The sequence below is a fragment of the Trichoderma ghanense genome (assembly GCF_004382785.1).
Source record: "Trichoderma ghanense strain CCMA-1212 chromosome Unknown scaffold_5, whole genome shotgun sequence".
NCBI lineage: Eukaryota > Fungi > Ascomycota > Sordariomycetes > Hypocreales > Hypocreaceae > Trichoderma > Trichoderma ghanense.
The window spans coordinates 654964-676235 of record NW_027395668.1 but is presented as its reverse complement, the minus strand read 5'-3'; the positions used below and the strand labels follow the sequence as shown (position 1 = coordinate 676235).

Genomic DNA, 21272 nt, shown 5'->3' with positions numbered 1-21272 from the left:
ATGATACCTCAGGCAAGGAGCGGGAGCTTGCACGATTGCAGCTAGAAGCTCGCGGCTGATCGACAGCTACCGCCTGCCTCGTTTTGTTTTGTTTCAGTCCGTCGGTACCGGATCAATGTTATTTCGTCTTGGTCGCGTCGTGTATCGTTTATTGACAATATGAGCTTTCTTTCCAATAAATTATGTGATTTTTTTTTTCTTAAATGAGATTCATTCATCATAAGCGGTGCATTCTACAATTGTCGAGATTATTTGTGGCGTCGCGCAGGTAGACGGGTTAAAGTCCTCGCTCATAGAACCAACAGCAACCGCTACGTGTTCTTGTCGGCTTAGCTTCCAGATACATGTGATAAAGAGGTAAATCCACTTTACAGTTCTACATATGGTAGGAAGCATACCGTAGGTAAAGCATCTGAGTGGTATAATGAGCTCTGTTCTTGTATATTCGGTGCGTATCATTCGAGCACCAAGAGAGACAATTACTTGTAGCAGGTACAATCGAGTCGTTTGCCATTGACCTTGTTGGCCCAGAGCTCTAATTCGTGCCTTGAGTACTTGATTCTGAAAGATAGGTATATTTCTTCCACTTCTCTCTGTTATAGGCGAGAAAGAAAAATCTACAACCATTGACCAATCCAAATTTCATTCAATAAGAAAGTAAGATAGTGTACAAAACCATTATAGATGTATGGCTAGTAATACCCTACTCGTTATCAACCTCCCGGTTGGCTGCTAGAGTAGGTATGTACTCTGATACTCGCTTAATCCATCTTGGCCAAGAGACAATGTCTCGGACAAGTCATGGACGAAGAATCTACATCATCGTCAATCGATCTTCCAGATAACTGAGATCGACAAAAGTCGGCTCGACGGCGGAGCTGTCAACATTCTGGTCGATAAAATTTGCCAGCCACTTGGGGTTCTCGTCCGCTGTTGAACCGTCAATATCATTTCTAAGGCAATAATAATTGGATGCTTACCTACCTAGCCAGTGTCCTGCCTTTGGTACAGTAACCGTCTTGACTGAAGTTGCGGTAGGTCCCATAGTTCTTGGCTGACTTCCTCAGGCACCATGCTGGCTTCTCCCCAAAGAACAGTCAGAGGAAGTCGGATTGGGTCGTCCTTCAGCGGCTTAAAGTATTCAACTTCGCGCCAAATATTGCCATTGAGGAACTCCGCCATGGAGCGCAGATATCCCGGCTTTGCTAGCGATGCGGCATAGCGCTCGACGTGCTCCAGCGATATTGTTGCGCCAGCTGAATATGAACTATGCCAGAAGTACCAGTTGAGGAACTCCTTCTCACGGCCGCGGATGAGGAACTCGGCTGCCTCAGGGATCGTAAAGAGGGCGAGATACCAATGCCCATACAGGTTCCTTGATGGCTCTGGATTCTGGATGATTTCGTGTCCATAGGCCGGGAGAGCATATTCGCCAACGCTTAGAGAGGTTACACGATCGGCGTACTTCCAGGCAAGTACGGATCCAACTGAGGCGCCTTTATCATAGCCGAATATGGCCACCTTTCCGATATGCAAGAAATCGAGCAATGCGATGATGGCTTCAGCTGCTGCTGCGGAAGTGTATCTTCCGGATTCGCTGAGCATTGACTGGCCCATGCCCGGTAGGTCGGGGCAAATGACTGTATACTTCGAAGAAAGTAGAGGGCCTACTTTATGCCACATCAGCTGTAGTGTGTTAGAGCAGTCCCGTTCTGGATATACACGTCTGAAAACAGCGAACAAGTGTAGGGTCAGCGTACAGAATGCTGCGGACATCCGTGCAACAACAAAACAGCTGGGCCGGTGCCATTGAAGCGGGCAAATAGGCTAGTGACCGTTGTTTTGATTCGGATGGATTGCCATTCATCAAAAGGCAAAGTATTGTTTTGGAGAGACATTGCCAAAATCAAGATGGTTGATTTCTAGGGGCTAAAACAGTGAACAATGCTATAGCTATCCATCATGGTCAAGGACCGTCGAGCCTTATATATATATATATATGCCTTCTCATAGTCAGTCTGTGACTTTTACCATGAAAATACCCGTGGAGAATAATACATGCAATTGCTTGAGTGGTGTCGGAACCCTTTACTAATCTCGACGATGCCAGCCTCGGATCCGAGATCACAGCTCACGAATAGCCTTGGCCACCCGATAGTTCTCACGGCTAACTTGATCTCTCGTATACCTTAGTAACCATAACTTGGCCTAACCTAATTGAACCTATAATAGCGCTATATTTTAGCTAGTAACTTCATGTTGTCTTTCAGTGGCTCGTACGAGGCGAGTCAAACCAATCCAACTAGAACATCCATAGTTCCCATCATGGTTCGGGGCATCGGATCCGAGCCAACACGCAGACGCCAGTTCTCAAGCTGCGATCTCTGCCGCAAATCGCGCATCGCATGCGATGCTGCTCAGCTACAGGAGCGCCGTCTCGCCACTTCCGAGCGTCGCGCTTCGAGAAGTCAAGTGCCGGGGGATGCCGATGCCGCGTCGGCACGGGTTCAGTGTACGAACTGTTCGAAGCGGGCTGTGCCCTGCACATATGAGGTCTGTTTTGGTGCTTCCGTTGCTTACCAAGGGTTTCAAACCGTTATTGATAATCGACTCCAGTGGATTCAAAGTCACGCAAGCAAGAATGCAACATCCGCTGTCAGGGATGTAGATAGGCCACAGACTCGTCAGTCGTCTCGTCGCTCGCTTTCCAATCGCTTCCGGACGGCTGCTACGGGGGCTGTGACCAGTAATCCAGAAACTTCTGGCGAACTACAGTACCATGAAGCTACACGCACTCAATCTCCTGGGACAGCGAATGAAAGAAGCTCGCAGTATGTTTACGGTGTCAATTAATTAGCGAGTTTATCAGCTTCCAGTGCTCACATCGTCAGTCTGCCACCGAATTTCGAACTATCACGACAGACAGAGGCTGTGGCTCTTCACAATCAGCTCTGGAAGGTCTTTACCCTCATCTTTGAGCCTGTTCTCACGCTCTGGACTGGGCCTGATTGCAGTCCATATGTGGTATGTGAGTTGACTCCGTGGTCCTAACGTGTGTCAGTTGATTTCAGATACTCATGAACAGATAGATGTCTAGCCTGACGATGCTACAGCTCGTTGTCTCCCTTGATTGGGCGGCTTGCGAAGGCAACAAAATCCATGCCTCGGCTCGTCGTGTCTGCCCACGATGCGATCGAGATGTCTGCCTAGCACTTATCGCTTCAGTTCACGCATTCTCTCTGCGCTGGCTACCGCTGGTGACGGATAGCGCAATAGACAGCAAGGAACTCGCGTTGCTTGGCGATCGGCTGTGGCACAATGCCAAGTCCAGAGTGTTGTCCATTTTTTACAAGCTGAGCTACCAGACAGTTTTGGCTCTGTATCTGTTTGGTCTCACTCCAATTTGCGAGGCGGTCTCGATGGATGTAGAGAAACGCACACAGCGCTGGCGAGGTCAGCGTCGACATGGCGCTCCGCCACATCCACAGACTGAGAGCGAAACGACGAGATCTCAGATTCTCCGGGACAGGTCTTTCTGTCAGCCGAAGTGATGGACAGAGTTCCAGCTCTCACATCGCCGTCAACGAAGACTTTATCCATGCCGAGAATATGATGTACTGGGCCGGGGTCGTGTTCGACACCTCTTCGGCCATGACCAGAGGGTGTCCTTCCATCCTGTGCAGTGGAGTGTTTGGCTTTGAAGAGGAGCCGATTTTCCGTCTCATGAAAGCCCGGGTCCAGCTATTCCACGAAAGCACAGAGCCATGGCGACAGAATGGCTTTGTTCCGACCAGCCAATCTACGCTCTATATCGTCCATCGAGCATCGACCTGGAAGGGATACACTTGGAAGATCATCGGTGCCCTGCGAGAAGCGATCAATCATGGCTACGACGAGTCCGTTATTACGAGGCTACAAATACTTATCGGCCAGGCTTTGGACTGCTTTGATGGAACATTCAAGCCACTTTTGGCGACCTGTGAGAATCATGTCTTGTTCCTCAACAAAGATGCCCGATTATGCTATTGTAAGTCCATTATTACCATGCTATTCTCCTCAGTGCGGACTCGGAATTTAACAGATTGAAGATCTTCTTCAGCTGCACTATCATATGGGATTACTCCTACTGTGTAGTATTGCCGTCTCGATCGAGCGCCAGGATCTCGTCCCCAACTTCGATACTCTTCGCCGCGAATCCGTTCATGCAATCTTCAGCACAATCAGCTTCGGACTCAGGTGCCAGGTATCTCTCAATCAGGACGGGACACAGGGTAACCGCGGACTCTCCTCGTTGATCAGCTTGGATCCGTACCCGCATCATATTCTCGCGTCTTTACAACTAGCTGCCGACGTTTTGCTCGTATACCTGGAGAGGGATGAGATTGCGCAAGACTCCTTCGATAACTTCTGTCAAATCGTGTTTGATGCGCTTGATGAGCTGCCTCAGAGCTTACAGTCAGTGCAGAGAGTGAAAAAGCTCATGCATGAGAAACTGGACATCGATGTCGTGTCCCTCGGTATGGACCCGAATGCACAACGCCGGCGCCAGGTACACAATGGGGATACCAGATCTGGATCGAATGAGCTGGGTTCATTGTCGTCCTTGCGAATGCCAGATGTCGATGAGGCAGGGTATAGCTGTCTCACCGAGGCACTGTTCGCTAGGCCTGCAGTGTGGCTGAGATCGGAGTGTGTCTCTTAGACTGTCTGAGAACCATGTGATGGTACTCGACTGGACTGGAATCTCAAATCTAGGGGTGCCGGTATAGTTGGACATTCAACTATGTACTATACACAGCATGCAGGTCACGACTCAGACAGTCCGGGAATGTCACGACGACCTGAATAGCCCGCAGCTCTACAAAGCAGCTTGGAGTTTCATATCCTATCGTACATGTAGGGATGAATCCCACGCAATCCCGCACCAATTCCTGGGATTTAGGGATCCTTGTCCCTGCAGAATCCTATCTCTAGCGCAAGGGAACTGCACGAACCTATTGGTGTTTACTAGATACAATCACGTCACCGGCGTCCATCACTACCAGCAAATGGCTGCGGTTCGGTTGAACCTACCCCGCTATATATGCCGCTCGACCCGTCTGAAGGATTACGAATCGCTGTCAAGATATCATTCAGGAATGGAGATACAATCCTTGGTTGACTCATAAGCAGGAGGCTCAGTTGAGGCGATACGGCATTGACCCTTTCCTCATTGTCCTCAGTCGTCTCGACATCCGGAGACACAGTTCGCACATACCTTGTCAACCTTTCGCGACGGCAGCTAGAGTTGACAGCCATGTCCGGCCATGATAGTCACAATCGGTATGATGGCCATAGTCTCTAGGTCGAATCCCTACATGAAGAAGCAAACTCTTATGGAACAATCAGGTATCTTCAACCGGGAGGCTCAACAGGCGGTGTCTATGGGGGTTACTATGAAGACGCCAGAAACGCTTCGTCGTCTCAACTGAGTTCTCATTCTCGTTCTCACTCTCAAAGCAGCACCGGCGGTCGAAGACGGAAAGGTATTGTCAGCGGCCTCGTCAGAGGAGTTGCCACCGGCATTGGGCTCGCCTCCGAGAGTTACCACAATCACCAGGAAAAGAAGAAAGCACAGGCTGCCGCTGCTGCTGATGAAGCTCGGCCGGGGAATGCATCGGAAGGCTCTCGAGATGAAAGGCGCCACATCCCACATGAACACGACGGCGACGGATTTTCGGATAGCGACGACAACGGTGAGCCAGTGCGCGTCGACCAAGAGACATCCCGCGACCTGGAAGAGGCAGCATGGCAACTCGACGCTGTGCAATCACAGCTCGAGCCACCGCCCGATTATGCTACTGCCATGGGGCAAGACGTTGACGTGCACGCAATGGCCGAAGGATTTGTACAAAGTCATACTTCGCCATCAAACCTACAGATTCAGCGACGGGGGTTGCCAATGCCCGTAATCCTCCCGCAACGGCGTCCAGGAGAGCGTGCCCGCGGCTTCATCCACGCCTACGCACCATTGCTTCTAGACGTAGGCATTGACCAGGCGACGTTCATCGACTTCATTACACAGCTGAACATGGCAACGGCTCCATCGCCGTGGATCAACGCCATCAACCTTGCGGCCGTTGCTGTGCAGAACGTCCCCGAGCCTGTGACAATTGCCGTTTCCATTGCGGCACAGGTTGGCACTCAAGTCAGCCTCCAGGCTCACAGCCGCTCGAAGACAAACACGTTCTTGAACAAGATGAACGCCGAATTCTTTCGCCCCCTGGGCCTCATTGCTGTCATCATGACTTGGAAGCCGAGTCGAGCCGGCGAGGTCGTCACACAAGCTACTTTTGACGCAGCACTGGAGCAAGCAACGTCGAACGCTTCAGGCCCAGGTTCAGGAGCAGCAAGCGGATTCGGTAATAAGATGCAGGCTTCTCATGGGACAACGGACTTTGAGTGGCCGGAGTCGGCGCCGCTGGTATTTCCGACCCTGGACAAGCTCGCCAGTACTCCTGGAGGGAGACAGATGGTTGAGGATGCTGGGAAGAAGCCAAACGGTATGAAGCGTAGCATGAACTTTGCGATCGACTATATGGATAAGCGCTCGCAGGCTCGGTGGGCGAGTGAGCATCCGGAGAGTCGTCTGGCACAGCTGAATGAGAAACCAGAGTTTCATTCGCGCTACGCAGATCCCAACCATCCAGCAAGCAGCGGCAGTCTCCTGGCTTTACTGACAGGAGGTGCTGTCACTGGCAGACTGAGCCAGAGAAAGCAGGCCAGACGTGATGAGAGGGCTACTAGACGTGACCAACTGTCGGAACGAAGGGAGGCGAAAAGAGAGCAGCGTGGGCCTACCCTCTTGGGCACGGTTGGTCCAAGAGCTCTGATACGCGGCATCAAGAAGTTTATGCATGAGGTTCGTTCAATGCTTAGTCTTGCGAGGTCAATCTTCGAGAAGTGTGGCTGATCATTGTCAAAGGACGTCTTATATCTCATGATTGCCAATCTGCCATCGACCGAGGAAATGGCAGCAGCGCAACGATTTCTACAGACGCCTCCCGTGCAAGGCTAATGCAAGCACGATGTATTTTTCGTGATCCGCTTAGCTACGCATGTCGTCATGACCCTGCCATATCTATGTAGGCAATTGTTGCGACCGAAGCAGGCTGTTGGCATGGCCTCACTGGCGAGTACGTGCGCGGCATGTTATTAGCACGACTTCAACTCCAAGTCACGGCGCCATACATGATGCTGTGAACGAGTAAGATGTCAGACAGAGGCGAATAGCCAAGACTGTCTGGTGCTTGAGGTGTGGTGCGTTAGCATCATGATACCCGGTAGTGCTCCTGTCTCGGCGTCATACATCGGGCTGCACCTGGAGTTAAAACGATGACGATAGCTGAGAGTAATGCGACCGCATATCTATATGTTGGTCTGCACATATATATATATATATATATTAGCTGTCGATGGAAATTGATGATTCCATGTAATATGTGAATTCACGAGACAATCTCCTCAACTAGAACTCATCACTGAACTTGGCATCGAAATCATTCGACTGAGGCCATTTTTGCACGATGTTCCAGCGAACCCTAAGACTCCTTGCCTTTGGCAATCATTTCGCGGTATGGGCGTCTTCACTCATAGTTACGGGCATTCTGTCCTTCTTTCTTGTCAAGTATAACCTCGGCAACAACGCCCACATCATCTACCAGGAGGTCATCGTAAGCTCTCCCGCTCCCTGAATGCTAGATGCGTTCTCACTTTGTTAGGCTACCATCACGCTGGGCGTCTGGACTTTTGGCATGGTATTACCACTTTTCAATGCATATGGGGGCCATCTATGGCTTGTAAACCATATCTTGTCCTATCTCTGGCTCACTTCGTTCATCTTCTCGGCCCAAGACTGGACTGGTGGTCGATGCACGACGCATGCTCCCACTTCTGGCAAATGCGGGCTGAAGAAGACCGTGGTAGCATTCAATTTCCTCGCCTTGTATGTCCATTACGCGCCTCCTACCTACTGTTGACACTTGTTCACTAATAGTTTATAGCTTCTTTTTGCTGGCAAATACCTTTGTTGAAGGGCTCTTGTTCCGGGCTCATCGAGACGCGCGTGTGCATCCCGCGGGCGTTCACAGGGCACGTCCGAGCTCTGCCTCTGAAGGAACTACAGCTACTGGCGTGTAGTGTCCATCTCAGCGATGTCGACTTTTATACAAGTATAAGCACTCCGCCGGCAAGAGAGGGAATCAATGTCGATATGAGATGAAGCATAAGAAAGGTGAAGAAGAAGGGTTACAGTTAGATCTTGAAAGCAACTACCTGGCTGGATCATGTGCCTTAACAGTCTAGATACGAATTACGACTACTAGCACACTGAACAAGATATGTGAAATACAGTCCGGTTATGGTACTTTCTACCTTACGTAGACCGATCCTTTTAATTCATGGGTGATGACTATTGGAGAAGTCTTGGCTGGCGTCGCGTCATGATAGCTCGTTCATTGTACTAACACGTTCACAAGACGACTTCACCACAATGTGTTTACTACAATATAGTATTGAGTTCAATTGGCTCGCATGGAAAAGTAGGAAGATAGAAAGGTAGGAAGATAAAATGTATTATTACTATCGGCTAATGTAGCTTCCTCCAGTTACTCATTCAGTCAATCCCATCTGAGAATCGCTAGGCTCTTGATACGATCCTCTCGGCTTGGAGTGACGAGTTCGTTCGCCAATAATGTTCGATTTGTCAATGGCCTCTCGGTCATCTTGCTCTATATGAAGTGAGCTAGTGTTTCGGCTTGCATAAACTCGTGTAGTTGGGTGTGAGGGTTGTGTGACGAATATAAACTCACCCAATTGCTTATCACTGTCGGCAGATGATGCTTGGATCGGATCTTCGACTGGAGCATCGTCGCCTTGGACAGGAACCGACTCGGTCTGGCTGCCTGTCATGTAGGAGTTATCTTGGACCTGTCCCTCGGGTACGTCTGCCCCAAGGGTGTCGTTTGTGTCCTTGTCGTCGATCTGCTGATTCGCGTATTTCGACATTTTGTAGGTAATTGTACGTAGAAAATTCTTATTCGCAGAAAATGGCATGAGATAGATCAGGGCACTTAGTAGTTGAACGAAAAGTTGTAGTAAATCTCGCGAGGTGTTACCGTTGTAGTTATATGAGATCAAAGACGTGTAAGCTGAAGTTGTCATGACATCACTTGGTGATGATTCAACAGTGAGCGCCTCGTTCCATCCACTGACGTGGAAGATTTCGGCGGTTTTTCGATGCACGGCCGCTGTGGCTGTCAGTTTGAGTGAAGCGTATCTTGAATCATATGGGTACTGTAGTTGAAAACAAGGTGTAATCGAAAGGTCAAAAATTGATGTAAACCGTGATAGACATCGTGCGCGTATGACGTTAATTGCATCACCATTACCCCAATAACGCCAACGAGTCGGATCGCTAGGAATCCTCTCCGGTGAGTTGGTCGATCGAAGAAGAAAATGAGCGTTACTCTTTATCGTAAAGTCTCGTCGCTCATCGGCAACGCTTTGTACTGTAGGTGTTGGAACGAATGTTAAGAGCACAGCTATGGTGGAGTGTGGCTTTCATCTTGTGTCAAGGGGGACAAAACCACCACATCCTTGGCCATTAGAAACCAACTTACATGCAGTTGCTCCCTAGAATGCCTACGAACGCCCAGTTCTTGTAATTGGAATAAGGTCCGGGTAATGCTCGTCCGTCGTGGATTGAAAGCATCTCCCCATGCAGTGGTCAACATATTCTGATCAGATTTCCCCGTTAAAGGGCAGCAACAAACACACACTAGTCTTCGAATAGCGATTCGATATAATTGTATTCCATTGAAATCCTATGATGTCCGAATCAATAGGCTATATCACAAATCACTGCATCTCCCGAAGCTTTTGCTTCGCGTTTTCCTTTGCTTCCTGCGACACGCCCTCATTTGCGAGACTAGCCTTCAAACCGCGAGCCCTGGATCAGGAGTCAATATCAGCTATATATTGAATGATCGGGCAGATAGGGGCTTACACGTTGCCGGGGTCCTTCTGCTTCGACTGTGACCCCTTGGTCGACCCACCTTCTGTGGCTTCGTCCTCTTGAAACTGATTCTCAAGGATATCGCGCGAATGCTGCTTCGCTTCCTTGGATACATCTACAGAAGTTGTTAACAAACTAGATAATCATTTCGACTAGGCATACGTACTTGGATTGTTTAGAGTAGCCTTGTGTCCACGAGCAACGTTTTCCGGATCTTGACGGTAGTCATCCTCCGGCGGAACCTCTTTGGGGATATCGCTATAATCGTCTTGATCTGCCATTGTGAATGGTTTTTGCAAACTTTGACTTTGGAAAGTGGTAGAAAAACAATTGAACGTGGTTGGAAACAGGCTATATATATATATATTACGTTAAACTCGGAACGCAGTATATCACCCCGTCGCGCAAGTCGAACGCCTTGGTGTTACTCTTCAATGGCCGCTCTTGGGTGATGTCAATCCACGCGCCACATCTCATCAAACAGCTGTCATCGGAGGCAACGTCTCGTAGGTGAGAGTTCTCACATGTAATCAGCGCTGTGGCTGTCAAAAAGAGTAACAGAGCATCTCGAGAATCCAACGGCTGCCGCGGGGCCTGTCTCGAAGTCAAGATGACGAAAGCGCCATCATTGTTGCAGTCTCAAGGGCATCCCTCGTGCGTTTCTATCACTGTAAACGCACTCAAAGGCCAAAGAAGTTTATTGATCATCTTGGACGAACGGTTGCCTCGAATAAAGCCACAGAGGGAATGGGACTGGAGCGATCCGTACCACGGTCGCGTCATGCAGCTTCAGCAGAAGAAGGCAGATACTTGATCAGATGCTGACCAACGGCCCAATGCGAGAAGTCTGTTGTTTTATTGTACATGAGACCCCAACTCAAGCATTTTCTCGATCGACTATTATCCATTGGAGGTAAATTAAAGTCACTAAATAGCAGTGTTAACATTTTGCAGGTTGTGAGTCCTTCCGAGTATACACCATATGCTTCCAGACGAAAGTTTGCATTTATTTTTGAGATTGAAGTAGCACTGCTTATCAAAACTACCAGTCACTTTAAGCAGGCTTCTGGCCGCCCATCATGTTTTGAGCAGTGCCGCCAACGGCACCCTCCGTTGTGAACTGCTTGCCAATCATGCCCTCTTTGTCGAGGGGACCACCCATCATTTGCGCCGTTCCTCCAAGCATGCCCTTGTCTGCAAATATACGGTAAGCCTTCGAACTACGCACTGGATGGGCGGAAGATGATGCGCGTCATCTGACATACCTGTGAATTGACGGCCAACAGCGCCCTCCTTGTCAAACATCTTCGGTTTGGTATCATTGCCACCCTTGTTGGGCGTCGTGTCGGAGGCAAGGCTCGACTTCGGTGCGGACGTGGACGACATGGTTGCTTCTTACTTCGGGATCTAGATGTTGCGATTGATAGAACTTGTTAATCTTGGTAGAAAAGAAGGATATCGTTGTGAATGCGCGGCCTTTTGAATGTCGAAGGAGGTGAAGTGTAAAATGACGAAGCTTCAATGTTTCCGAACAATTACATCAACATCTATGGCCGCGTTCATGTGATATAGACGGAGGCATGGGATGGCGCTGGTTCATGATTCTTACATGACGCAGCAGACTAGTCAATTAGCAGAAGGATTCTGTCTATTGCGCTTATACCGTCTATTTCAGATGAAGTGCTTGTTGATACCCTTGGTGGCGTTCGATGACAGCTGCATCTCCCTATCGATGTGTGCTCTTTAGACGCGGGAACTTGCTCGGCCGTTTAAACATGGCAGACGCCCCTCGATAGCCATTACGATGGAGATGAACTGCATATCGGAGCGCATATCGGAGGCTAATGTCTGTAATGAATCATATTGAAGGATTCTCATAATACGTAGTACTTCTTTGTGATAAAGTGTAGTATTGTAGTGGCACACAATATGTTCCTTACGGTCACAAACCGCCGGCGCCATAACGAAGGATTGCATCAAAGCGACCCAGCTCAGGATTCGTTATTGGTAGAGAGCAGATCGAAGGAAAAAGGCGAGCCCAGAGCTTCACTGCGGTATCTCAACCACAAAACGACCGACTACATCCCCGCGCTTGATTCGCTCAAACAGCTCCCCTGTCTTAAAGTCAAAGACCTCGACTCTAGGGACCACTTCTTTCCTCCCTGCGGCGCCGAGCAGCTCTTTCAACTGCTTTTCAGTGCCCACGTGGCAGCCCTTGATAACCAAGCCTAATTATTTCCATCAGCATTCCGTCACAGCCATTGTTCTCTGTTTCCAATTATGGCTCTTACCTCTATACTCGAGCTCGGTGGGAGAGATTGGAAGGCGACAGTCCGTCCGAGTGATACCAGCACAAATCATTGTGCCGGTAGACTTGAGATATTTTACGACCTGGTCAAAGGCCTCTGTTGCCGCTGGCACAACGATGGCTACGTCGGCGCCTTTCCCACCTGTCAATTCCGCGACCTTCTGGACAACGTCTTCTGACTCGAAAGTCGATGAAGGCATTCGCCCCTAGACCGAGGCTGAAGCTCTTCTTTGTCGCTCCTGCGTCGATGGCGATGATTTTCACATGCTTCTTCCTCATATGAGAAGCAAGCTGTAATCCCAAGTGTCCCAGGCCGCCTCCTGAACCAGAAATGACCAGAGTATCGCCTTCCCCGAAGGCGTCGTCGCAGAGTGACAAAGCTCCGGCCATGGTAATGCCGCCACAGAGAAATGGCGCAGCATGAGTTGATGACAACCCATCTGGGATTGGCATCAAGTAATCCGCATTGGCGACAACATATTGCTGCATTGTCCCTGGCTTGTCCGTGCCAGTGTTGGCTTGACTCACGCACCAGTTATCGCGACCAGCGGTGCAGTTGTAACATTTGCCGCAGACGCTGTAGATCCATCCAAGCCCGACCCTCTGACCAAGTAGAGTATCTGCAACGTCTGAACCCAGCTGGACTACTTTGCCGACGCCTTCGTGGCAGGGAACTTCCTCGTAATGAGGGTTGTTGCCAGTGTAGACGTAAATGTCAGAATAGCTGAAGGTCACCCGTAGGAGTAGCTAAAGTCAGCCCATGGTTTTTGACAATGGAGAGTCATCCCAGTCAAGGCCCAAAGCTCAGATACTCTGTAAAGAGCATTAACTTACCATATGCCTGAACATTCCATCTTCAGCAGGACTTCATTCTTCCCTGGCTGAGGAACAGGATAATCATGGCGACTTTCGATTCGTGCATTAGGCCCGGGGTCTTTGATAAGAGCCGCACTTTGTATGCTAGGGATTTTTGCGGTCATTATGAAATCTTTGGCCATCAACTTCTGAAGCTTTGCAATCGCATGCCGCTCTTGAAGGACGAAGCAGGCATGACTTATTTATATGAGCAAACTTGGATTGATCTGGAGATACCCTCAGACAGGGGTAATGCCGAGAACTTGAAGCTCTTTGGTAGTCGTTCAACGGCCAAGCAGCAAGCATCTCGATTGATCTGGAAGCGAAGATTAAGATGCTGTGATCTGCAATCTTGTAATCAAGTGCTGCTATATGCACATACCTAGTACTACGAATTATCGGATCCGGGCCAAGAGCGCGGAGGGGCTGTGAGCACTTCGGATCCGAGTAATAAGCTCCCCGCGTAGTAAGACGCTACCGTTCAGCTCGACCACCTCAGCTACACCAATGAACTCAGCAGTCCGAATATGACCAACCCTAAGCGGTAGTTGAACACGGAAATGGACAACAATTAGTCAAGCCCATAACAGGCGTCTCACGAAAAGTCATTCGAGAAGAGTCTGCTTCAAAGAGCACAACCTCAAGATACAGGGCTTAGAGATCAGTTGCGGAAATATAATGCTCGATTAGTCAAGCCATTGTAGGTGGCGGCAAGGATTCTACAGGATTGGATGGTGATGGCACCACTGTGGTGGAGTTTACAACGTTCAACATGGCTTTGTCTTGGGAATCGTGAGAATACGGCCTTGTTTAATAATCCGCAAATAGCTTTGGGCACTGGTGATATTGCGAATCATGGCAATCAGCCTAACTTGTCCGCTTCCTTGAGCTGTGCTTAGCAATTGGGTAATAGTTCCTTGGAAGGCAGTCTCATCAATCCATGTCGAAGGACCGTACATGGGGTCTACAGCTGATGCTCAGATGGAGCTTCCAAGTAGCGTTATATCAAATAACACAAGCGCCTTCGTCCTCATGCAAGATATAAAGACTGAGATCTCGCAAGCTGAATGAGGATCTGAGGTCTAAGACCCATCATTACATTTTTGGAGCTGGGAACATCTTGTCAATCTATATACAAAGCGACGAACCCGCAAACACGCAAAGATGGCCTTGAGAGTTGCCCTAGCCGGTGCCGCTGGGGACTTGGGCATTCCCATCGTGAAAGCTCTCCTAGCTGCAGGCTACCATGTGACGGCTCTTACACGACAGGGCAGCAACAACACCTCGAAGCTTCCCAAGAGCTCCAACTTGTCCATAGCTCAAGTCGACTACTCCTCGGTTCAGTCCCTCGAAAATGCTCTCAAAGGCCACATGGCCGTCATCTCAACTCTAACATCCACATCAGTCGGCGACCAGAATCCCCTCATCGACGGCTCCATTGCAGCTGGCGTGGCGAGATTCATTCCATCTGAGTTTGGCAGTGACGTCCTCAACGAGAAGCGCAACCAGTTGCCGGTGTTTGAAGGCAAAGTCAGAACTCACGAGTATCTCAAGGCGGCAGCGGCCAAGTACCCTGGCTTCACTTACACGGTGATTTGCACTGGTGCTTTCTTGGATTGGGGCCTGCATGGCTTTGTCGTCAACGTGCCTGAGCGTACAGCCATTATTTACAACGGCGGCGACGTCCCTTTCTCGGCGACCAACCTCGACACCATCGGAAGGGCTGTCGTTGGGGTCATTGAACACCTCCCCGAGACAGCCAATCGTCCAGTATACATTCACGATGCCGTCGTCACTCAGCACCAGCTGATTCGCTATGCTCAAGAAAAGGACGGTCGAGAATGGAAGGTTACGCACAAGTCTACCGAGGAAATGCGTCTCTCTTCGCTGGAACAACTGGCAAAGGGAAACACGGACTGGTCGATCCTGCAGCCTTTGGTTTTCAGCTCGTTTCTTGGGGAGGGTTACGGAATTGATTTCTCAGAGCACTTGGACAACGAGCTTTTGGGAATCAAGGGGTTGACGGAGGTGGAAGTTGGGGAACTGGTTCAGAGCCTTCTATAGCGTGTCCCGGACGACTACTTTCTTCAATAGATCATTACTGCTCGCTATATCTATATGCATCAACAACAATAATAACCGGTCAGTGTAGTGAGATATCTAGGCCGCGGGTCGAGTAAACTTCGAGAAAAAGTCTATCACAAGAGTGGTCGCCGAGATGTGAGTTGGCAAATCTCCAGCAGCGATTTGCGAAAAGTTGATATCTGGTGAAGCCCAGTCGTGCTCTAAACAGCAGTTTGTCAGTCAACTAAGCCTTGCGCAAGAAGCTCAGCAACCAAGGGTGGCTCATACTCTGATCATCGGTCTTGTAGTGCTGCATAACACCCTCCTGGCCGCCACATGTCCAGCTCAGATGATGAACATCGTCGTCAAACAAATCTTCCTGTTGATACGGTTCATCACACTGGTTGCGCTGCGCCCAGCGGCTAAGCCTGAAGTTTCTCATACATCAGCAACGATCCCATGAAGAAGCACGTAATCCATCCGGGGGACCTCACCAGTTGGGAATGGAGGGCTCAATGCCACCCTCGCCCTCACCACCGTCATATGGGACATCAGTGTCCGCGCCACCGTGAAACTCGAGAATCGGCACAGGCACACGGGCAGGCTCACATGCCTCGTAGTTTGAATCGTTGTCGGTATAGAAGGATCCAGAGGCCGGCGCAAAAGCCGCAAACTCGCCGCCGACGGTCGCATTGCAGGCAATAGTATCGACAAATCCTCCACCAATCGACATGCCCGTCGCATAGATACGGGCGCTGTCAATGCAAAAGTTCTGCCTCAAGTCGACCAGCATGTCCCAGACAAACTGCAAGTCCTGCTCGACTGTGGCCTCGGAATAGTTCGCGCCAGCCCAAGCACCGCCCAGTCCGTTCGGATACACCATGATCTTGTCGCCGGTGAACTGCTCGCTGTCGAAGCCGGTGTCGACCTCGAAGAAGAAGCCGATGCTGTCGGAGCCGTGGAAGCCGAGAATGGTCGGGTACTGCTGGTTCTCGGAGTAGTTTGATGGGACGTGGATTGCGTAACTGCGGTCCACGCCGCTCGACTGGATGGATCGGTTTTGTGTGATGCCGTTGAACCAGTGAGTCTTTCCACAGCCGGAGATGTCACCGCCGGTGTACGGCGCGGCAGCCGATACGCAGGCGATGGATAGAGCGAGGAAGCCGAGTCTCACGGCCTTCATCATTGTGGCTGCGGTGATGCTGCTGAGCTTGATGGCAACGATGAGGTTGACCCTCGACTTTCTACAAGGCGCCCATGGCTTTTATTCACCTTTTGAGGTAATTTCCGGTCATTGCTACGCCGAACGAACTTCACGTGTCAATTGTTGAGTTCCTGTGAGGATACAAACTACGGCGAGCTGGGTGTATTGGTTCCTCGTCCAGGATACGGATTAGGAAGGTCTCGAGGTTTCACAGGGACCTTCAACGTTGCATGCGCGCTAATCATGCCTCGCAAATTGGGCACGGTTGAGGACTCTTCAATCATCGGACCTGCAACATGGGACAACTCACGTGCTTGGACTGTTCCCAAGACTTGTTGTACCACTCCAATCAACGGTAACTGTAATATGAATCGGGATATATCGTCATCTTGGCCAAGTTGTGACAGTTGATTTACAGTGCGGTGGGATTCTAGTTCGTTTGTTTTCAGAGAAATATTGGGACTGACCTCAAGGCCATTGTTTCCAAATAACAATATATGGTCTGCTCGCGTTCCCCCTGTGTTTCCCTCCCAGAGGTTGAGGCGCTGAATCGATATATGTGTCCCTGGTTGTCGTACAACACATAACAAGGGCAACCCCGCGAGCGCCCACGACATTGCTTGTGACAGCAGTCAACAAATGACAGTTTAAGAGATACATTCCTTCTATGGAGGGCTAGCTGGATGAATCAAGATCGTAACGAGGCGAAGCGGCCGATTATGGCGTCCATGTTCTCGTATCCCGCGTCTTCTCGCCTTACCTCCACTTGTTATCCCAGCCAGCCTGCTCAATCACATAGGCAATGGCAAGCTCAGAGAATCGGGCCATGTGCTACAGCTGATTAGCAATACTATCTCATGAGAAAAGCACATACAGAGACCCTTACCTCGAGGGAGAAGATGCCAGTCTCGTCATCAATATGCATTGTATCCTTCTCCGTATGGATATAAGGGTCAAACTCGCCATTTCCAGCCTCGGCTTCACCCGCCGAAGGATTGCCTTCAGATGCGAAGGCAGCAGGATACCCGAGCTGGGTGTACGACATGTAGTCCGAACCCGCGCCACTACTTTTCGTCAGTGGGGAAATTGGAGGAGAAGGAAGACTCAATCTGACCTAGGCAGCCTGTAGATGTTGGCAGGGATAGAAATGTACTCTTCAGCCAAAGCGGCGGCCCAGCTCGTCAACGGCGCGTCTGCTTCAGTCTCGATGAACCCGATTGATTCGGTGGCGTTTTTGGCGATGAAGGCAGTCATATCCTAGGCAACGTATCAATAGCCAGTCTATAACTCGCGCGTGAGCTCTGAAAGACTTACAAACTCCATCATGGCGCCAATACGAGCCCCAGACTCCTTCTTGTATCGCGCAACCGCCTGGCTGCCCAACAGTCCGCCCTCCTCTGCAGCGTACCAGTGGAACTCGACAGGGCCGTTGCTCGGGATGAAGCCGCTCTCTGCCAGGACGCGGAAGGCTTCGAGAATGCTCACCGTGCCGGAGCAGTCGTCGTCGGCGCCTGGAGCAGGGAGCAGCGGGAAGAGGTAGTTCATGGAGTCTTGGTGGGCGCCGAGAATGGTCAGCGGCAGCGAGAAGTTTCTCACTTTGGGCTCAAAGCGGGCAATAATGGAGGACTGGGGAAATGAGTGGGTGAAGAACTCAAGAGAGATGTGAGTGTGGAACGGCGCATTCTTGATGATCTAAAGACAGAGCGATTAATTGGCATGAAGTACAAACGTGAGAGAAGAGGGTCGACGAGCAAGCCATACCTCGGCAATATGGTTGTACAGCCACTGCGAACTCTCCTCTCCGGTGACGCTGCCAAAGTATCGCGTATAGTAGCCCGTCATGTGCTCAAGAACATCGTGCATCTTTTCCGTCGACACCCGCGGCAGCAGTGACTTGACAAGGCGCTGGTGAGACAGCTTGGGCAAGTCTACACGACCTGTTAACAAAACCTCACGGTAGGTACGCGTCGGCTTTCGAACTCACGGGCTTCACCAGCCAGCGCATGCACCTGCTCCTTGTAGAAATCTTCATGATCGGTGATGTCGACGAACTTCTTGCCCTGGCGCTTGAGGCGCAGTTTGTCGCCCTCTGTCATCCATTGGGCGCTCGGCTCTCCAAACACGTGCAGAAGACGCGGTTGAGCAAGCTCCTCAGCAGCCTCGGGATGCAGCGAGACGAAAGCATCAACGGGATCCGAGTGCTTCTCCAAAGCAGCGAGGATTGCTGGATCAACTTGGTGATGCTTTGCTGGAGCGGTGAGATGGACCTGGGCCTCTTGAGACGCGGCGCTGCCAGACAAGAGGCTCGCGCTCAACAGGAGCAACGAGCTCGTGCAGATGGACTTTAGCATTCTGGGCAGCTGATGTCGGTGTGTCAATAGAAGTGCTACAATAGAGTTGCACAAACGTGCCAGTGCGAGGACACGCGCTCACAGTCAGGAGACGGGAGAGGGTTCAGATTAAAACCGCGAAGCTGACGCCATCTCGGCTCCCCCACATCACATGCCGGGATTCATCCCTTGAGGCCAAGCTTAACCCCGGAATCCGTAAAGATAACGATGTATCAATACGAGCACGCACACGTTGGAGCCTAAGCACATGGAGGAATAGTGTCAGGTACTTCACTTTATCTCCTTGGAATTCTTGCCTCTTTGAGATGACCAAGGTAGAAACCCATTGGTTTTATCTTTCTCCTTCGGCCGGTGAATAACCATGGCAGCATATGAGACGGACCGTGTAGAATGTGCCCACCAGCGATGTTTCTGAGGCCGGAAACCTGCGTATGAAACCCAACACGCAATTAATCAAGCGATAGGATAATGCTTCAAGACTTCTACTTACATCTTCCAGCTCATTCGCTTACTCTCTTCGCTTCAGGGCATCAGGATTGTATCAAACCCTTTTTGAAAGCGATCACCCCCGCGTTGTCGATGTCACCCCTAGCAGTATGGGTTGACCAGCTGCCCGGTCTGTAAATATACCACACATACAACAAAGCCCGGCATATCCTCGAGGTATCCCGGCCTCTATTCAACTTTAAGCTCTTCATACAACGTCCAGCGGAGTTCAATACGGTGGGCTAACTCTCCCCTGCATGTTCTTGTGCATATGGATTTCCTTTCATGTCCTATAACTAGACCCATCAAGCATCCCCAATTCAGTTCATCCTTGCATCAAGAGGCTCCCATGTGTAACACACAGACGTTGGCTCTTACAACGATTGAGACGGAGTGCCAAGTGACTTACACGGCTATATGGAGATGATCCTACGGTAACAAAGCCAACAGCATCCAGATATAGTCAAGTTGGGTATTTATCGCGTGTATATTATGGCCGTTGCTGGTGAGACCCTGCAAAGCCGCCCTCACTCTAAAACCATCAAGGCCGTTTCTCCCTTGCAGCCACAGAATCCTCCTCCCTTCTCTCCTTCACCCCTCGGCGTTCACTCGTCTTGCTAATCTCACTTTTCTGGGTAGTGCAAATTTCCTTCAACTGAGCACTGCTCGACAACAATCTGACTATTGAGCACCATGTTCGAGCACGTTGCGTTACGGCACATCATGCCGCTGTTGGTCGCATCAGCCACGACCTTTGGCGGTCTCTGGCCCTTCTGGTCATCGAAGAACGCCATGCTCGAGTTTGGCCTGCCCGAAAGCATCGCCGCGTCCCCCGCTGCGCATCCCGTCATGGTGCTCTGCTCGGCGCGAACCACTGCTCTCGGCATGCTCATGTTCGTCTTTTACCGACAGGAAAACTTGGCCGCAGTGGACACTGTCATGTCTGTTATGGGCGCGTATCTGGGCCTCGTGGATGGCTACGTTTGCTGGAAGGAAGGAATGCCCGGCAAGGCTGTGTTCCGCTGTGTCTCTGGCATGGTGATTGCGGCATGGGGGGTCGCTGGATTGACAGAGGGAGGCTTTTGAAGCCGTGGATTTGTATATGCGGAGAGTCGGAGACCTATATCCGGTCGACCTGGTTATTGGTGCGAAATACCAGACGATGAATTGGGGTCAATTGAATAAGGAGAATAAGAGCACAGTTACACCAGCCAATTTGCTCATCTCTCTCAGGTGCCATCGAAGAAGGAGGGAGCATGACTATCGTGATGCAAGACATTCGACACCCCTCCGCCCAAGTCATACAGCCAGCAGTCGTTGAACTATGACGTTAAGCCGCCCGTCGACCCAAAGTAAAATACTGAGCCGCGACTTGTAGATGGTGTAGAATCGAGCGTTAGACATGGAAAACGGTAAACTGTACCTAAGACGCTTGGCGAAGCAAGTGTTGGAGGCTGGACGAAGGAGGCGGGACGACAAGCGTTTCTCCCGTCGCCAATGCGAGCCTGTGCGTATACAACGCAGAACAGCATTACATTAATTGTTATCTCAGTATCAATATGAACAGATGCCTTTAAGAAATATTGTATAACAGAAACACCGACAACATGTGTCATCTACACGCATCACAGGACTGCCATTATGGACATCCCTTCGAAAGTGGCCTCGAAGAATGTCTCTCGTGCTACCGCAACTTCAGTGCAGATATTGCACATCCATGAGTAGATTATCGACAAGACTGAAAATACATTCTCGGTGCTAAACGCGGCTCGCATTGGGATAGACTGGCGGCTGACAGCGAATCGTCCAGCACATCACCGATCTGATGCATTGAGTCATTCTGTGGGAGAAGCTTGGGCGCACATGTACAGGCAGGCTTATGCACAATGCCGTAGTTTGATGCATATCGGAATCTGCCATGTGTCCGTCTGTGACATTCTGATAGAAGCT

At 50.3% G+C, this 21272-nt stretch overlaps 10 protein-coding genes across 10 annotated transcripts; 4 read left to right on the top strand and 6 right to left on the bottom strand.

The window, feature by feature from the left end:
• Positions 1-5306: 5306 nt before the first annotated feature.
• On the top strand, positions 5307-6952 carry CCMA1212_005169 (uncharacterized protein; the record flags this gene model as incomplete). The annotated part of the gene is made up of 2 exons (XM_073702445.1): positions 5307-5312; positions 5345-6952. 2 exons carry the CDS (start codon positions 5307-5309, stop codon positions 6950-6952), a joined length of 1614 nt encoding a protein of 537 aa, XP_073558842.1.
• Positions 6953-7565: 613 nt separating this feature from the next.
• Positions 7566-8178, top strand: CCMA1212_005168 (uncharacterized protein; the record flags this gene model as incomplete). The annotated part of the gene is made up of 3 exons (XM_073702444.1): positions 7566-7712; positions 7761-7984; positions 8043-8178. 3 exons carry the CDS (start codon positions 7566-7568, stop codon positions 8176-8178), a joined length of 507 nt encoding a protein of 168 aa, XP_073558841.1.
• A 471-nt stretch (positions 8179-8649) lies between these two features.
• CCMA1212_005167 (uncharacterized protein) lies at positions 8650-9045 on the bottom strand (the record flags this gene model as incomplete). Its single annotated transcript, XM_073702443.1, has 2 exons — positions 8650-8768; positions 8850-9045. The coding sequence occupies 2 exons, from the start codon at positions 9043-9045 to the stop codon at positions 8650-8652; spliced, it is 315 nt and encodes a 104-aa protein (XP_073558836.1).
• Positions 9046-9897: 852 nt separating this feature from the next.
• On the bottom strand, positions 9898-10335 carry CCMA1212_005166 (uncharacterized protein; the record flags this gene model as incomplete). The annotated part of the gene is made up of 3 exons (XM_073702442.1): positions 9898-9988; positions 10046-10169; positions 10221-10335. The coding sequence occupies 3 exons, from the start codon at positions 10333-10335 to the stop codon at positions 9898-9900; spliced, it is 330 nt and encodes a 109-aa protein (XP_073558835.1).
• Positions 10336-11108: 773 nt separating this feature from the next.
• Positions 11109-11440, bottom strand: CCMA1212_005165 (uncharacterized protein; the record flags this gene model as incomplete). The annotated part of the gene is made up of 2 exons (XM_073702441.1): positions 11109-11248; positions 11320-11440. 2 exons carry the CDS (start codon positions 11438-11440, stop codon positions 11109-11111), a joined length of 261 nt encoding a protein of 86 aa, XP_073558834.1.
• Positions 11441-12100: 660 nt separating this feature from the next.
• CCMA1212_005164 (Alcohol dehydrogenase) lies at positions 12101-13342 on the bottom strand (the record flags this gene model as incomplete). The annotated part of the gene is made up of 4 exons (XM_073702440.1): positions 12101-12282; positions 12346-12534; positions 12575-13086; positions 13197-13342. The coding sequence occupies 4 exons, from the start codon at positions 13340-13342 to the stop codon at positions 12101-12103; spliced, it is 1029 nt and encodes a 342-aa protein (XP_073558833.1).
• A 1039-nt stretch (positions 13343-14381) lies between these two features.
• CCMA1212_005163 (Pinoresinol reductase 1) lies at positions 14382-15281 on the top strand (the record flags this gene model as incomplete). The annotated part of the gene is made up of 1 exon (XM_073702439.1): positions 14382-15281. The coding sequence occupies one exon, from the start codon at positions 14382-14384 to the stop codon at positions 15279-15281; it is 900 nt and encodes a 299-aa protein (XP_073558840.1).
• Positions 15282-15377: 96 nt separating this feature from the next.
• On the bottom strand, positions 15378-16467 carry CCMA1212_005162 (putative feruloyl esterase C; the record flags this gene model as incomplete). The annotated part of the gene is made up of 3 exons (XM_073702438.1): positions 15378-15502; positions 15570-15709; positions 15776-16467. The coding sequence occupies 3 exons, from the start codon at positions 16465-16467 to the stop codon at positions 15378-15380; spliced, it is 957 nt and encodes a 318-aa protein (XP_073558839.1).
• A 774-nt stretch (positions 16468-17241) lies between these two features.
• Positions 17242-18968, bottom strand: CCMA1212_005161 (Leucine aminopeptidase 1; the record flags this gene model as incomplete). The annotated part of the gene is made up of 7 exons (XM_073702437.1): positions 17242-17316; positions 17372-17552; positions 17600-17742; positions 17800-18177; positions 18247-18422; positions 18470-18837; positions 18964-18968. 7 exons carry the CDS (start codon positions 18966-18968, stop codon positions 17242-17244), a joined length of 1326 nt encoding a protein of 441 aa, XP_073558838.1.
• A 1047-nt stretch (positions 18969-20015) lies between these two features.
• On the top strand, positions 20016-20408 carry CCMA1212_005160 (uncharacterized protein; the record flags this gene model as incomplete). The annotated part of the gene is made up of 1 exon (XM_073702436.1): positions 20016-20408. One exon carries the CDS (start codon positions 20016-20018, stop codon positions 20406-20408), a length of 393 nt encoding a protein of 130 aa, XP_073558837.1.
• Between the last annotated feature and the right edge of the window lie 864 nt (positions 20409-21272).